Source organism: Eschrichtius robustus, chromosome 10 (assembly GCF_028021215.1).
Source record: "Eschrichtius robustus isolate mEscRob2 chromosome 10, mEscRob2.pri, whole genome shotgun sequence".
Taxonomy (NCBI): Eukaryota; Metazoa; Chordata; class Mammalia; order Artiodactyla; family Eschrichtiidae; genus Eschrichtius; species Eschrichtius robustus.
The window spans coordinates 68,558,697-68,571,430 of record NC_090833.1 but is presented as its reverse complement, the minus strand read 5'-3'; the positions used below and the strand labels follow the sequence as shown (position 1 = coordinate 68,571,430).

The following is a 12,734-nucleotide window of genomic DNA, read 5'->3' as shown; positions in this document are numbered from 1 at the left end:
CTGGCCAAGAAGTTTGTTGTCAGAATGTACTGTGTTTATTAGTAGAGGTATTACCATGCGGTGGATTATGATTAAGAAGAACCTGCATGCTTTAGAACCAGTCATTTTAGCAGATATGGAATTGTGAAGCTCAAAAGTGTGGCAGATAGTAGTTCAGATCACTGCAGTCAGAACTATATCTAAATCTTTCCAAGTATAAAGATTTCTTATCTTTTCTCTCCTGTGTAACAGGGTATCCATTTAAGATAAGGGAGGAAACGGGTTTGGGGTTTGATTTCACCTTAATAGGATTGTGCCTGAAGAGTCTATGTGGAGTGTCTGGGAGCTACATTGTTGAGTTTATTTTTGTGCTTGTTGTTCTTATCAGGGCCTTTGTTGCATTCTACCAGTGGGCTTGGTAATTTTTGCTTTACTTTTTCTTTTCTGTTTAGGTTGCAAGGGCAGTTTTATCTGATTCACCACAGCCTTCTAAAGGAGAAGAAGTAATATTAGAGGGACTAATTGACTCTCTAGTTTCCGACCCGTTCTTAACAAGGAATCAAATTCCCCGAACTCCAGAAAACTTGAGTAAGTTAATAATGTTTTTTGTCACTAGTTTCTTTCTTAGACATTACTACTATTAGAACCATGGTCTGACAAATCTTTTGGAAACTCACTTTAAAACTTTTTTCAGTATCTTTCAGTTTAGTGGCATTGGCTCTGTTTGTTTTCATGTGGGGGACTTTTATTGAAATATCAACTGTGGGCACTGTCACTTATATGGCAGTCCTTCAGCAGTATTATTTTGCCCTAGAACTGTACAATTTTGTTTTAGTTGTTTTACTTGGCTTTTTCCTGGAAAATATTTTAGTTGATCACTTCAGAAATACCCTCTGCCTCCACATCTGATCTGTGATCAACATTTATAGAGTTTGGAGGCTGTACTCTTCCAGTCAGCAACCAGCAGCATCAGCCAGAAACTCTGCACAGAGATCTTACCTACCTCTCCCAAGCTAATCAGACTCCCCCGTACTTTCTTCTTACAACCTATATTGTGTGGGCAAAGTTCTGATATTCTTGTCCTCATGTAGGCACATCATCCTGGGTGAGTGATTAAATATAATTTCCATTATGCTACTAGAAATGACATGTCCAAAGTTAAATGGATTCAGTTCAGGTTGAACCTAGCCACTGTATAGATTGGTGGTTGGCAAACTACGTCTTGCAAACCAAATCTGGCCCACCCTATGTCTTTTTGTACATAAAGTTGTATTGAACACAACCTTGTTCATTTGTCAGCATATTGTTTATGGCTACTTACACATTACAGTGACAGAGCTGAGTAGTTTCCACAGATAAGATGGCCTGCAAAACCTGAAGTAGTACTGTCTGGCCCTTTACAGAAAAAGTGTGTGTGTGTGTGTGTGTATGCTGTATATATATAAGTATATATAAATATAAATAAATAAATAAATAAATAAATAAATAAGCATGCCAAACCCTTTTTTTCTATTTGTTTATTTATTTATTTATTTATAAAGAACATCTTTATTGGAGTATAATTGCTTTACAATGGTGTGTTAGTTTCTGCTTTATAACAAAGTGAATCAGCTATACATATACATATATCCCCATATCTCCTCCGTCTGGCATCTCTCTCCTGCCCTCCCTATCCCACCCCTCTAGGTGGTCACAAAGCACCGAGCTGATCTCCCTGCGCTATGTGGCTGCTTCCCACTAGCTAGCTATTTTACATTTGGTAGTATATATAAGTCTATGCCACTCTCTCACTTCGTCCCAGCTTACTCTTCCCCCTCCCCTTGTCCTCAAGTCCATTCTCTACGTCTGCATCTTTATTCCTATCCTGCCCCTAGGTTCTTCAGAACCATTTATTTATTTATTTTTTAGATTCCATATATATGTGTTAGCATACGGTATTTGATTTTCTCTTTCTGACTTACTTCACTCTGTATGACAGACTCTAGGTCCATCCACCTCACTACAAATAACTCAATTTCGTTTCTTTTTATGGCTGAGTAATATTCCATTGTATATATGTGCCACATCTTCTTTATGCATTCATCTGTCGATGGACACTTAGGTTGCTTCCATGTCCTGGCTATTGTAAATAGAGCTGCAATGAACATTGTGGTACATGACTCTTTTTGAATTATGGTTAAGAAAATATCTCTTTAATACATGTGATTTGTATGTGCTGTGTGAAAGTATATGCACATTTCAGGAACACCTTTCATTTTTTGTGTATGGTCAGTTGGAGATGGAATTCTTTGATGTTGTTGGGCTTTGGTATATTGTGGAGCCTTGTCATCCAACTGGCATATCTATGAACATGTACTGAGTCAGTTTTATCTTAAGCACTAGAAATGAAATGTTTAGTTGCATGTTCTGTTTGGGAATTTATTAATAACTTGTGTAATTTCCCCCTTCATTTAATTAGTAAGTGAAATTAGGAGCTCATGGAGAAAAGCTGTTAAAATAGAAGATAACAGAAGTACAGAACCAATTCAAATGGATACTGAACATAGAGAAGTATTGCCAGAATCCTTACCTGTGGTGCATAATCAAAAAGAGCTTAATGTGGACAGTTTTTTCTCAGCAACCACTGTGTCCGATTCTAGCCATTCTCACTTGCCTGAAGAGAAAGTTGTTTCAGATTGCCTCAAGTGTGTGCTTCAGAAACCTGTGGTAACCAGTTGCATAGGTGAACCAACAACACAAAATCTGTCAGATTTGTTAAATAAGGACATAATTTGTAAGCAAGATTTGGAATGTACAGCTTTACAGAACAAGTTTTTAGAAACTAGCCAAATAGAGACATTCTCCCCTGCTGTAGGCAGTAGGAGAGATGTGATAGGTCGCAGTGAAGAAGAGTATATTAAAATATCAGACCACTCGAAAGCTTCTTACAAAGATCTTTCCATGCATAAAAGTATGTTATGGAACTCTTTTCAGATATCAAGTGGAATTAGTTCCAGTTTTAAAGATAGTGATTTTGGCATATTACATGAAACTCTTCCAGAAGAAGTTGGTCACTTAAGTCTTAATAGCTCCAGTAGTACAGAGGCCAATTTTAAACTGGAACCAAATAGTCCTATGCACAGTGGCATTTTCCCAGAAGGTGCTGTGGGAGGAAGACAGAATACTCCAGAATCAGACTTTAATTTACAGGCTACTTGCAGTGGATATGAGGCTCTGAAGAAATCTCTGTCCAAGCAAAGGGAAGAAATTTGCCTCTCTAATCCTGAAACACTTGAAAGACACAAACCAGAATTGAGCCTTACTTCCCAATACATGCAAACTGATGATATGCTTAACTTTTTGGGCACTCATGATTTGCACATTGACTATACAAAACCATCTTCACGCATGTCCCTTGGTGAGAGAAAACGGTCTCTTTCACCACTAATTAAGTTTTCTCCAGTGGAACAAAGATTGAGGACCACAATACCATGTAGTCTTGGAGAACTTCTACCTAATTTAACAGGTAAGATTTAAGTAGATAATGTGCGTATTAACCTGCTGAAGTTTTCTCTCACCTTCTCCTAAAAATAGCATGCAGTGAATGTTACACGATCTTTATTGTTAATGTGACAAAATATGCTCCTTATTCCTTCACCTAGGATGAGAAGAGTGAACCCATCATTTTTATGGGTACTTTCAGAATGTCTAGTGATTTTTATATAGCTTACAATTGGTATGGGACAGGGGTGGAAAACAAAACCAAAAGCCCGAAACCTGTTGCTTTTGTAACACAAACTACTGAAAGTAAACCTTGTCAAAATCTTTTTGGCTAATGGAAGGTGGTTCTAAAAAAGTTGAGAAACGCTATGTTAAATATCATTATAATATAGTGGGACTTCCCTGGTGGCGCAGTGGTTGAGAATCTGCCTGCCAATGTAGGGGACACAGGTTCGTTCCCTGGTCCAGGAATATCCCACATGCCGTGGAGTAACTAAGCCCACACACCACAACTACTGAGCCTGCGCTCTAGAGCCTGCGAGCCACAGCTACTGAGCCCATGTGCCACAACAACTGAAGCCCATGCACCTAGAGCCCGTGCTCCGCAACAAGAGAAGCCACCGCAGTGAGAAGCCCACACACCGCAATGAAGAGTAGTCTCCGCTCGCTGCAACTAGAGAAAGCCTGTGCGCAGCAACGAAGACCCAACACAGCCAATAAATAAATAAATAAATAAATTTGAATTTAAAAAAAAAAATAAAAGAATATAGTATCTGTGATTTTGTTTGAAATAATTTGATGGGGGTGCAGTGACAAAACAAGGTAGGTCATTGTATTACTTTCCTAGGGCTGCCGTGACAATGTACCACAAACTGGGTGGCTTAAGACAACAGAAATTTTTTGTCTCTGGAGAAAACAAGTTCTGGAGGCTAGGATTCAGAATCAAGGTGTTGGCATGGCCGTGTTCCCTCTGAAGCCACTAGAGCAGCGGTCCCCAAACTTTTTGGCACCGGGGACCAGTTTCTTGGAAGGCAATTTTTCCATGGTGGGGGGGTGGGGAGGTTCAGGTGGTAATATGAGCGATGGGGAGCGGCAGATGAAGCCTCGCTCGCTCGCCTGCCACTCACCTGCTGTGCGGCCTGGTTCCTAACAGGCTGCGGACTGGTAGTGGTCCACGGCCCGGGGGTTGGGGACCCCTGCACTAGAGGATGATCCTTCTTGACTCTTCTAGCTTCTGATAACCTCCAGGTGTTCTTTGGCTTGTGGCAGCATAACACATTTCTGCCTCCATCTTCACATGGTATTCTCCCCTTGTGTTCTGTGTACCTTCTTATAAGGACATCAGTCCTGTAGGTTAAGGGCCCATCCTACTCCCATCTTACTTTTTTTTTTTTAATTCATTTCTGTATTTTTGGCCGAGTTGGGTCTTTGTTGCTGCGCGCGGGCTTTCTCTAATTGTTGCGAGTGGGGGCTACTGTTTGTTGTGGTGCGCAGCCTTCTCATTGCGGTGGCTTCTCTTGTTGCAGAGCACGGGCTGTATGCATGCAGGCTTCAGTAGCTGTGGCTCACGGGCTCTGGAGTGCAGGCTCAGTAGTTGTGGCGCACGGGCTTAGTTGCTCTGCGGCATGTGGGATGTTCCCAGACCAGGGCAGGAACCTGTGTCCCCTGCATTGGCAGGCAGATTCTTAACCACTGTGCCACCAGGGAAGTCCCAGAATAATGGTAATTTTATTGCAGTTACATATTTGCATGTGAACTTTTTACTGAAATTTGCTACTACTTGGAATTTGTCCTATATTTTCTTCATAATGTTTGCTTACCCTTTTTTCTCTTTTTGAAGTCAATTTTGCAGAAGAAGAAATCTTGAATAAGAGCCTTGATGCAAAAGAATCTCCATCTGACTTGAAAGATGAAGCAGTAGCCCAGTCAACTTAACTATGATGAACTTAAGTTGAAGCAATGTCACAGGATAAAAACATTTGTAATTTAAATACACATTGGAAGTGTAACTTTTTCAGGGTCTAAAAAAGTCCTAAATAATGCTTTTTAGCCTTCTCTACTGATTTTAAGTAAGGAGAGTATGTTTGGATTTTCTCTCTCTGTATGGATATGGGGTTGAAATGTGAAGTATTTGGAAAGCAAACAAGTTATGAGAAGCCATTTTGGTTTCTTGCATAATCTTGTAAGCATGAAGTAAATGGCAAAGTATTAGGTTAATTCAGTATGTTCTAATTTCAGTTAATTAACATAAGGATGAGTAGTTTTTGATGTGTTTTATTAAGTGGTTAACTTAATAGCCATTGGATATACTGATCTTTCTTTTTAGGGAAATAAACAACTTTTATTGTTTCTTTTTACAACATTCTGGTACTAAACAAAAAAAGTGAGGAAAGTAATGCTTTGGGGTGTATAATCAAAATGATAAAGTATAAGTTTGGGAAAGCTCTAAAGAGGCTTAATGATTATTCAGGTAGGTTGATCCTGAAAAATGATGTTTGATGGAATAAAGTGCATGTGATGATAGTGAAGACTGGAGCAGAATGAATTTAGAAAAAAGGAAAAAGGTGGAAGATGACTAGATACTTTTGAGGGACACTAACTATAAATCCATTCAGTGGGTTGTATAGCAGTTTTATATTTAGTCTAATTTAGACTTTGAGAATTTAACTCTAGTTTTTTATTTTAACAAAAAATGTAAATTAAAAAATTAGTCTGTGTTTGGTTTTTTTTGGAGGGGCACTGTTTTTGGGGAAGGGAGCTAATTTTTTTTTAATTTTTTTATTTTTAAAAATTTTTTATTGGAGTATAATTGCTTTACAATGTTGTGTTAGTTTCTGCTGCACAGTGAAGTGAATCAGCTATATTCATACACACATCCCCTCCCTCTTGGACCTCCCTGCCCCCCACCCACCATCCCACCCAACTAGGCCATCACAGAGCACCAAGCTGAGCTCCCTGTGCTATACAGCAGGTTAAGGGAGCTAATTTTGATTGTTACTTTCCTCCTGAAAAACCATCAGTTCCCCACTGCCTACAGAATAGCTTCAAATTAACTTGAGAAAATTGAATTTGGGGTTAAATAACTTGTTCAGTGTTACACAGCTAAGTCAGTAGTGAAGCTAGGATTTGACCCTATTTTCCTTCCTTAATATACCAACAAGACCTCCTAGAAGTAACTAAAAGGCCAGGATGTAGGATATGGCTGCAGGAGTGGGCCTTCAGTACTCTAAATGGGAGTCAGATGTGAGGCCTCCTGTATAGTGTCCTGCCTCATGTAGTCAGACCCCCTGGCCAAGAAAAGGGCTTGTCTTTAGCATCCAAGTGAATACATGACATTGCCCTCTGCGAACCAGGAGGTTAAGCACACACTGGAAGGGTGGTAGCACCTGCAGCAGCCCTGTGTCTAGCCTCAACTCTTAACCATCACAGCCTTGTCCAGTTTGCCAAGAAACTGGCAAGAAGAGGAGAAAAGTTGAAGGGAAGAGTTCTGGAAGTGGATGGGCTAATACTTCGTCTTTCTTCACTCATTTTGGCTTACTTTCTCTGTGTTGCTTGTTTGATCCAAGTTTGAAGGCCAGTCTTTTTTTGTGAGAAATGACAGAAGAAAAGCACAAATAACTACCTTCTTTGCAGTGGAAAAGAAAGAGGAAGAGAAAAGCTTCTCCTAAGGTGCCATATTCTTTTATTAACAGAACAAATAGGGACTGTGTAAGTCTACTGGGAAACTGTCCTCTAGTCTTAAGAAACATAGTATCGGTAAATCCAAAATTAACATGCTAAGAAGGTAGAGCTATCATATTAGCATCTACAAAATGCCAGAGCTATTCCTGGATACTTAATAATACATATATCATTTAATTCTTATACCTCTGTAAGATAGTTATATTGTACCTATTTTACAGGTTATGATACCAAAGCTAGGGAGCTTAAATGACTTAGGTCTAAGATGGACTTGAGGAATTACCTGGGATACATCTTAAGAAATATATTCTGTAGGTCCAAAGTGAGGATTGGAAATCTGCATTTTAAATAGCTTCCCTGGTAATTCTTAGGCTCAATAAAAAGCTTGAGAGCCACTGCTAGGGGATACAGATTCACATTTAGCTCTGGGGTATCTTAAAGAAGTTAGGTACACTATTACATTCTGCTTTAGAGATCTTAGCTCTCTGATAAGGAAGCTGAAGTTCACCAGTAAGTGTGGGCCCTGAATTACTGGGAATCACAAGACCAAAATATCTTTGGATATTAATGGATTTACAAAAACCACATCGTTGTTAAGTGAGTCACACCTGTGATAGGCTGACAGTTTTTGGCATTCTTCCCTGTCCTTTGTATGCCAGTAGTATAAACAAAAGTATAATAGATTTGTCACTTTCTCCTAAACCATTTTGATTATGACTCCTCTTCCTTATCCAATATTGCCTGCATACCTGCCTTTTGACCTTAAGGGACTGCTTTGACCATATCATTTCTTGGTTTAAAATTCCATTAATGGTTCATTGTTAATTCCAGAATTGAGTTCAAATTTAAAGGCATATAAGGTCTTCTCCATAGATTCCTCTTTTCCCCCTTCCACTATGATCTCCCTTTTTTTTTTTTTTTTACTGAAATGCTTTGGTGGGCATGTGTCTTTAAAAATCTTAATGCACAGTTCTGAAGCTGGAATATCCTACCTTCACCTCCCAGCCTTTCACAGTTATAGTTTGTCCTTGAGGGTTCAGAACAAATCTCACTTTCACCTTGAAGTTTTAGTCTCTTATCCATGGGACTGTCCCTTCTCTGAAATCTCCTATGGCTTATGTTAACTTTTATTCACTTAGTATTTTTCATTTATTGCTTTTATTGTATTTTTTCATGGTTGTATGTGACTTCTCCAGTTGTATTGATTAAATACATACAGACATATACTTACGTAGATGTGTGTGTGGGGTGTGTCCATACATACATATACTCCAAGGGCCATAGATCATCCTTAGCAGATCAATATTGAAGTATTGGAATTGTTTTCTTTGCCTTCTGTGTGATGGAATTAAAGTAATGGTAAAGAGGGAGGGCTACTTTATTGCTGTAAGAGTGCTTTTTCTCATTACATTCACAGCAGAATATACCTTGTTTTAATCACTATTCATAAGATGAAGGTGTGTAAACTGACTTCTCTATCAGTTTGAAACTTCAGATAATGCCCCTATGTCCTAATTGTTTTAAATGTTTAAAGAGGACAAGCATATAATGTTGCTTAACATGAAAAATGTTACCAAGTGGAATAAAGACTATTTGTTAAAATCAATTTGGGGGAATTTAATTGAAAACAAAAATACAATTATTTTGAAACCATTCTTTACCATGTGTTTCTTAAACTTGATCTATGGAGTCAATTTTATTTAAATTCTTGAGACCTGTATAAAAGGAAACCCTGTTTTTCCCCTACTCTGAGTATACTAAAATTAAAGAAGATATGTTTAAGGACATTTTCCTTAATGTAAAGAAAGTATTTGCTAAAGTAAAATTCTCTTTCACGTTAAGTTGCAGATACATAGTTGATAAACCTTTTGCCTTATGCACTGTGAATGTTAAATCCACATCCTGAATTTAAAATATTTGTGAGTCCTCCATGGGACTATCTGTAAATGTTTTACATACTAGTCTTGAATAAACGTTCATACCACCTAGCTCTAGATTTATTAAATGTATTTTAAAATGATTTTTTTTTAATAAATTAATTTTATTTATTTATTTTTGGCGGCGCTGTGTGTTTGATACTGCTCACGGGCTTTCTCTAGTTGCGTCGAGCGGGGGCTACTCTTCATAGTGGTGTGCGGGCTTCTCATTACGGTGGTTTCTCTTGTTGCGGAGCACGGGCTCTAGGCGCGCAGGCTTCAGTAGTTGTGACACGGGGGCTCTAGAGCGTAGGCTCAGTAGTCGTGGCGCACGGGCTTAGTTGCGCCACGGCACGTGGGATTTTCCTGGACCAGGGCTCGAACCCGTGTCCCCTGCACTGGCAGGCGGATTCTTAACCACTGCACCACCAGGGAAGCCCTAAAATGATTTTTAAAAGTACATATATACCCTCAGAGTTCATTTGGAGTCTATATTAGTTTGTTGCCAAAGGCCCTAATTAGACTAGCTTAATAACATATCTGAACAGCTTCTTGCTCTTTATGGGTAGGGATCTTGTCATTCACAGGTGCTGCTATAAAGGATTTAATAAATGTTAAATAACTTTATAAAGGTTTGGAAATTCCCTATCACTTATATTTAATGTCTGTAAATAGAGATAATGCCTCATTTGTAAAATGAGAGGTGAGAGGAGTTGATCAGAGGTGTTTCGGCTCTAAGATACTTAGATTTCATTTAAAACAATCTATGAGGCGGCTGAAACGGGGCAATTTAGGTCTGTTTTTTGATTTCACTATACCACACTGCCAATTCAAAATAGGAACCTTAGAATTCATTCCCAAAAGTATGTAATCTAAGAATCTGATACAAAATTATCCAATTTCCAGACAAATACAGATGGGAAAGTGATCTTGCCCAAAGCGAAACACTATTCTTTGAGAGAAGTCACTTAACTTCCTGGCTTTAGTTTACTCAATCTATAAAATAAGGGAACTTATATGAAGGAATAATTTACAGCTAAAAAGCTAGGATTTTTATGATGAACTTTTCTGTCAATGGAGTTAGTAGTGGCATGTAACGGTTAGGAGAGGGGGAGGATCTGCAATTATACTGCCTAGGTTCAGCTGTATAACCTTATAAGGTCATACCAGTTTTCTCATCTATTAACAGATAAAAGTAATCTACCTCACAGGTTGTGAGGATTGAGTAAGAAAATGCACATCAAGTATTTAAGAATACCTGGGATTTAGTAAGGGCTTAAATATTTAGCTAGGCTTCACATCCAGTAATTTGGGAGTGGGGAGGAAGAATGGCTCAGTGGGTGGTATTGACAGCTGACATTACTTAGTATGTGCCAGGTACCATTCTAAATGTTTTCCATGTTGTTTTAATTTAATCTTAACCCAATGAAGTAGTGCTATCCTTATCCATATTTTACAAATGAGGAAACAAGCACAGTAAAATTAAGTACCTTGCCCAGTTCACAGAGCTAGTAAGTGAAGGGACTAGAATACTAACTCAGCTCAGGTGGTCTAGCTCCAGAGACCGTTCTCTTAACCACACTGCTACAGTTGCTGTGAAACATCGTTAAGGTGATGGGAGCCAAGATCAGAAAATCAAACTTACCAATTAAGCAATACTTGCGGGCAGTCAGAATCTATAGCTTTAATATTAACCACCTTCAAATTATTTCAAATAAGACCATATTTTAAATTGCTAACAGCAAATGTTTATTCATGGTTGAAGCCAAAAAGAATTTATAAATGCATTTTAATACCTTGCTGATAAAATAACATTCCACCTTTGCAACCTTGTAAGGAATACAGGAAGATATTGTAAAGGCTTTGATGTGTATATCTATTATAACCAGGTAATCAGAACACACATACACACATACACCACCACCTACTTTAGTGTTAACACCATACCAACTTTTCAGAAAGGCCATCTTGAAGCTCTACTGGATAGCTGAGTAAATAGCGTCCAAGGCTTAAAGACTGGGGAGAAGGGAAGAAAGGGATGGAAGAAGTAAGCAGCACACATTTCAAAGCCCACTTTTAAGCACACGACATTATGAATATTAAAAGAAAAAGGGGGAAGGCAATTCAGCATTTTCAGAGAGCGCATTTTGGCAATATTCAACGCATAAGAAGGCTGTGCTTGGGACCATCCACTCTCTCCAGCTTCTCAAAGTGTTTCCTGGCATTGCGAATGTTGATCAGAGTAGCTGCAGAAGGGATCGACGGATCTGACATAACCACCATCACGTACGTGTTTGATGTGAAGATGTCGATGAACGCAGCGAAGTTAGAATTCCTAACTTCCATGCTCTGGAAAGAAGCGGCCAATTTACTGCAGCTCAGCTTGAACTGCTTAATAATGTTGCTGATCTTCTCGAATCGGTGGACGTCACGCTGCTCTTTGCACTGGTAATGGGAAATGACCAAGAACGTCGCTCTCTCGAACAGCAGAACTTCATCGGCCTCAATAATCTGGGCAAAATTCCTGAGGTTCATCTCCAGCTGCTGAACATTGGGAATCAGCTGATAGACAATACTGGACCAGGCTTTGTAGAGCGTTTCATCCCAGATGGATGTTCGAAAACAGGCACACTCCAGCGGGCGAGACAAACGCCTCAGGTCTTCCTCTCGCTCTTTAAAAATCAGGTCACGCTGATCCTCCTGAACCAGATCCATTTTGTGCACCAGGCAGAAGATTTTGGCATCAGGAGAGTTCTGGAGGATGGCTTCCAGACACGACTGGTAATAATGCATGTCCTTTTCCAGTTCGCGGCTCTCCACGTCGAACACGTAAATCAGAACCTCGACATTACGGAAGATGTTGTCTCGCTGGCTGGTGAAGTAATTTTCCATGAAGGTGTCCTGACCGCCACAGTCCCACAGATTCAGCACCAGGTTGCCGAGAAATCGGACGTGGGAGTGCTCCACATCAATGGTGGCACCCAGGCGCCGGGTATCGCGAGCGATGTAATTGGCAAAGATAATGGACCTCATGCTGGTCTTCCCCGACCCGCTCTTCCCCATCAACAGCACCTTTTTCTTCATGGCTGTATTTGGCATCACCCGCCGGAGCTGCCGCGGACTGGGCCTCAGGGCGCGGCCTAACTGCAGCGCGGTCGGAGGGAGAGAGGGGCCGGGGGTTGCGGGGGGTCCGACAGCCGGGCCGTGCAGCTGTGCAGCCGGGGAAGCCGAAGGTGCGAGCTCGGGGCTGGGAAGGCGGCGACCGGTGAGTTCTTTCTCGGGGGAGAGCGCCGTGGGATAGACGGTTGCAGGCGCTACGGAGAAACACTCGCCTTCCGGAAAGGAGAGTCTCTGCGTCTCCGCTGCCACCCACTTCCGGCGGCGATCTCGCGAGAACCCGCGCTCTCGGCCGTGGCTGCCCAACGAGCTTTGATAAACCGCTGTTTTAATGAAACGCATCAGGGCCCACCCGAAAGAGAAAATGGAAGGTGAACCCAGGACTCTGGTGTTCTGTTCTCCTATTTAAACGGGGCTTACGGTTGCAAATTGTACGTGTGTGGGCAGTTGGGAGAATGCTGCCATCTCGTGGCCGAAAAAACCCCAGCGCACCACTACGCGCTTTAAGAGCGCGGTGTGCTGTTGCGTGGTTTTAGGCCTGAGCAGCAGACAGGGAAAAGC

General features: G+C 40.5%; 2 protein-coding genes across 8 annotated transcripts in view; one reads left to right on the top strand and one right to left on the bottom strand.

Annotated features, from left to right (window-relative positions):
- HAUS6 (HAUS augmin like complex subunit 6) overlaps positions 1–9,128 on the top strand; it is a 46,151-nt gene extending 37,023 nt beyond the window's left edge. For all 7 annotated transcript variants that reach the window (XM_068552051.1, XM_068552053.1, XM_068552052.1 and 4 more), the window contains 3 exons: positions 432–567; positions 2,438–3,484; positions 5,300–9,128. In XM_068552051.1, the coding sequence (XP_068408152.1) occupies positions 432–567; positions 2,438–3,484; positions 5,300–5,394 (1,278 nt within the window). In that variant the 3' untranslated portion in view covers positions 5,395–9,128. The remainder of the gene's footprint in view (positions 1–431; positions 568–2,437; positions 3,485–5,299) is intronic.
- Positions 9,129–10,781: 1,653 nt separating this feature from the next.
- RRAGA (Ras related GTP binding A) lies at positions 10,782–12,422 on the bottom strand. Its single transcript, XM_068553101.1, has one exon. It carries the CDS (start codon positions 12,153–12,155, stop codon positions 11,214–11,216), a length of 942 nt encoding a protein of 313 aa, XP_068409202.1. The 5' UTR covers positions 12,156–12,422; the 3' UTR covers positions 10,782–11,213.
- Positions 12,423–12,734: the final 312 nt, after the last annotated feature.

What these genes read in the sequence shown, in the direction of transcription:
- RRAGA (XM_068553101.1), bottom strand. Translation starts at nt 12,155, where the DNA reads ATGCCAAATACAGCCATGAAGAAAAAGGTGCTGTTGATGGGGAAGAGC.